The sequence below is a fragment of the Cibotium barometz genome, chromosome 22 (assembly GCF_041138505.1).
Source record: "Cibotium barometz isolate CiBa-2024 chromosome 22, ASM4113850v1, whole genome shotgun sequence".
NCBI classification, from domain to species: Eukaryota; Viridiplantae; Streptophyta; class Polypodiopsida; order Cyatheales; family Cibotiaceae; genus Cibotium; species Cibotium barometz.
Window position 1 is genome coordinate 39,650,435 of NC_141067.1, and position 3,601 is coordinate 39,654,035.

The 3,601-nt window shown below is 37.7% G+C and overlaps 1 protein-coding gene across 1 annotated transcript; it reads right to left on the bottom strand.

Annotated features, from left to right (window-relative positions):
* Positions 1-484: 484 nt before the first annotated feature.
* On the bottom strand, positions 485-2,093 carry LOC147626598 (cyclin-U4-1-like). The gene is made up of 2 exons (XM_086816657.1): positions 1,323-2,093; positions 485-979 (listed from the first exon to the last, which is right to left on the bottom strand). The coding sequence occupies exons 1-2, from the start codon at positions 1,811-1,813 to the stop codon at positions 712-714; spliced, it is 759 nt and encodes a 252-aa protein (XP_086672783.1). The 5' UTR covers positions 1,814-2,093; the 3' UTR covers positions 485-711.
* Positions 2,094-3,601: the final 1,508 nt, after the last annotated feature.

Below are 3,601 nucleotides of genomic sequence, written 5' to 3' on the forward strand. Positions count from 1 at the left end.
AAATTCTTATAGATCACATATTTCTAATGCTAAAGGAAAATGCTAAAAGAATATGTTTTCATCCATGCATTGTAAAGTCTCTCATATAGAAGCATGAAATTAATATCATGGAATGCATGTGTACTGAGGTGGCCCAAGTGTGAAATTAATATCATACAGGTGGCCCAAATGGAATGCATGTGTACAGTGGCCCAAACATACATAATTATAGAGTTGACTAGCCAAGTGTATGTTTCATTCATCAGATAAATTGCTCCTCATATATTTTTAAAACCTTCAAAAATTACGAGCCTTTTAGTACTTTTCTAGCATTTATAAAAACGAGAATCTTAGCTATATATTCTATGATTAAAGTCTGAAATATAATAAGTAAGTCTTTTCACAAAACATGGTTTGGATGATTAAAGTCTGAAATATAATAAGTCTGTCTTTTCACAAAACATGGTTTGGATGAAGTTATGGGCCCTTGAGGCAGCATGTCATGTCATGTCAAGACACGCAAAGGAAGTCTAATTAAAACTTTGTGTGTACAACAAGGGAAGAAGCTTCAAAAAAGGTTTTAGCATACAAAATGCTAATTATGATGATAATACTACTACTAATAATAATCATACACCACTGTAAGTGCAAAGCAGACAAAATGCTAATTACGATGATAATAATAAGCATACAAAATGCTAATTATGTTGATACTACTACTACTACTAATAATCATACACCGCTGTAAGTGCAAAGCAGAGCTACTTTCCGATTCTGCTCTTCATCAAAACTGCAGTAATTAGCGACTAATGGTCTCTCGGGTCTAATTAAGACTGCTTGCATGGCCGCCTCCTTCCCAAAATCTGCACAAAAGCTCTGAAAAGCGCTCACGCTCACGTGCAGACGGTAGCCTAAACTGCTCAGAAAAGCTAACTCTAGCCCGTTCATTTCCGCCGTTGAAACGCCGCCAATCTTAGCGTAGTAGGCGTTGTTATAATGGCTGCGATCAGATAACATATAACCCACGATTAGCAGCTGATCAGCTGATCTCTGCAAAATTAATTACCCTAATCAAGCTTTTACAGACATAATTGACGCAAATATTACACTATCATAATTTTACCCTAATCAAGCTAATAGTAACCTGCTTAATAATACCCTAATCGAGCTTCTGTAGACTATATAATTTGCGCAAATATCACACCTCCAAGCTTAGCATAGTAAGCGCGCAGATTTGCAGCTGATCGGCTTGATCCCAGCATAATTACTCACCCTAATCAAGCTTCTGTAATTGAACAAAAAGAAAGTAGAATCGACGCAAATATTAGACCATTATATTTTACCTGTCATCGATTAATTTTGCTGCCACCATCACGCTCGTGATCAGCAGCCGGTGTACATTGAGAGAGGTGATTGAAGGCCCCCCTAATTGGCTTGCAGTAAGCTTGATTATGTATGCATAAGCCAGCACAAAGCAAGAAGGGCTGCATTTGGCATACTTAAAAATCCTCATTATGTAGCAGTGGACGCCTATGCTTGGAGCGCGGAGGCCATGAAATACACTAAGCTTTTTCCGACAGATGCTGTGATTATTGCTGTGATTAGTGTTAATCTTTGCAATGTTTTTGTCATTCCGGAGTATAGCCCTCTCTAGAAGTGAAGATAAAACGGTTAAGATCCGGGGGTTCTCAGACTTATCAAGCTGGGATTCGCTAATCCCCAGATAATTATACACAGCAGAGCCGCAAAGAATAATCTCTGCTTCATCTTCTTCCATAATTTGCACACTCTCCACAGCTGAATTATCCATAGGATACCAGATATATATACACATATATCAAGATTAAGGGGATTTCTCTATCTACCCTTCATCTAATTGGCAAGAAAGCCTTGGCCTTTTGCATTTCTTTGAAGAGCAACATTAAATCAACTTCTGATGAAGATGAAGGGCAGATATACTCCATCATCACCTATAAGTTGCAGATAGATGCAGAAGAAGATTGAGAGGGGAGGGCAAAGACAAGAGCCATTAGCTGAGTAAATGGACAATTAGAGGCAAAGAAGTTTTTGAGAAGTAGAAGTGTGCACATTACCTAAAAGAGACAGGAATCAACAACAAGAAGAACAAAAGAGAGAGAGAGAGAGAGAGAGAGAGAGAGCATGTGGAAGCAACAAAGAGAAGAAATGCCCACTGCCCACCACCACCATGGTGGAGACACTTGGGCCCATGTTTGTTTGTGATGCTGTAAAAGTTATCCACCTCACCTCACCTTCCCATTTGGTGCTTGACACGCCAAGGTTCCTCTTGGCTCTTACTACCTACCCAACCCACCTAAAAGACTAAGGGTTTCACATCATTTTAAGGCACCACCTGTGACCGCCCTTTACATGCTTTGCCTTGTTTTCCCATTACCTTTCTTCTGAAAGGTTTTCCAACTTTGCTTCTTTTTTTTTCCCCTCCCCCTCTTTATCTTGTCTCTATAAAATTGCCTCTACAAAATTCAAGCCAAAAAAGTGTTGGCCCACTTGGTAAATGTGTTTGGTTATCTCATAAGAGGCCCAAGTTCAAACCCCCTTGGCAACTGACACCTTATAAATGATATATATATATATATATATATATATATATATATATATATATATATGGTGGTGGTGGTGTGTGGTTATTTCAAAGTGCACTTGCATTTACAAAAAATATTATGAAAGAAGAAGAAGTTAAAACATTAAGTATTAGAGCCCCAAAGTCAATGTTGTCATATGAGCATAAACTTAAATTATGTTGGCTAGTAAATCTTGTCATATGAGGGCTATGCTCCACTTAACTCGGCTATTATAAGTTGCCTTAATACCTCTTTGCAACAAGGAAAAAAATCCTGATACCACATACTTAATCAATCATTTGGTGTAAAATACACCTAAGCTCCACTTATCTTATCTCTAAGACAAACCGGCTAGACATCATGCTTTAGTAATGTTAGTACAAGAATGTAAGAGGAATATATACCCATATGAATTATTTTACACCTATGAGAGGAACTTACAACCTTTTGAAGCATTTGGTGCCAAAAATGCCTATGCTACATTGCCTCTAAGCCAAAGCTAGATACAGCCACATGCTTCAATATACTTTTTATAAGAGGAATACATGCCTTTGTTTGTCACTTTTCAACAATAACAAGCTTTAACAAGCCAAGTATTTAAACCCCCTCTTATCTATGCACACTTCTTTATAACGTCAAAGGCAATGCCTCACCTAAGTGCATTTTTGTGGCTTCTTTGTTGCCACCTTCCAAAAGAAAAGCCACACAATTGAACCCCCTCTTACCTATGCACACTTCATTATAATGCCAAAGGAAATGCCTCACCTAAGTGAAGTTTTGTGGCTTCTTTGTTGCTTTCTCCACCTTTCAAAAGCAAAGCCGCAAAATTGACCCACTTATTCTCTTTGAACTTTGAAGGAATAAAGATAGCCTTCTTAATTTTGGCACATCACTCAAAATTTTATAATATAAAACAAACCTTATTTTATGACTCACTAAAGTTAGACATTAAGATATGTGCAAACTTTAAATCTCTCTCTCTCTCCCTTTCACATGATGCCTTAAGGATGAACGTGTGGTAG

Coding starts and splice junctions, on each gene's coding strand:
- LOC147626598 (XM_086816657.1), bottom strand. CDS start 1,813: ATGTGTATATATATCTGGTATCCTATGGATAATTCAGCTGTGGAGAGT. Junction 980..1,322: donor GCAAAATTAATCGATGACAG/GTAAAATATAAT, acceptor ATCTGATCGCAG/CCATTATAACAACGCCTACT.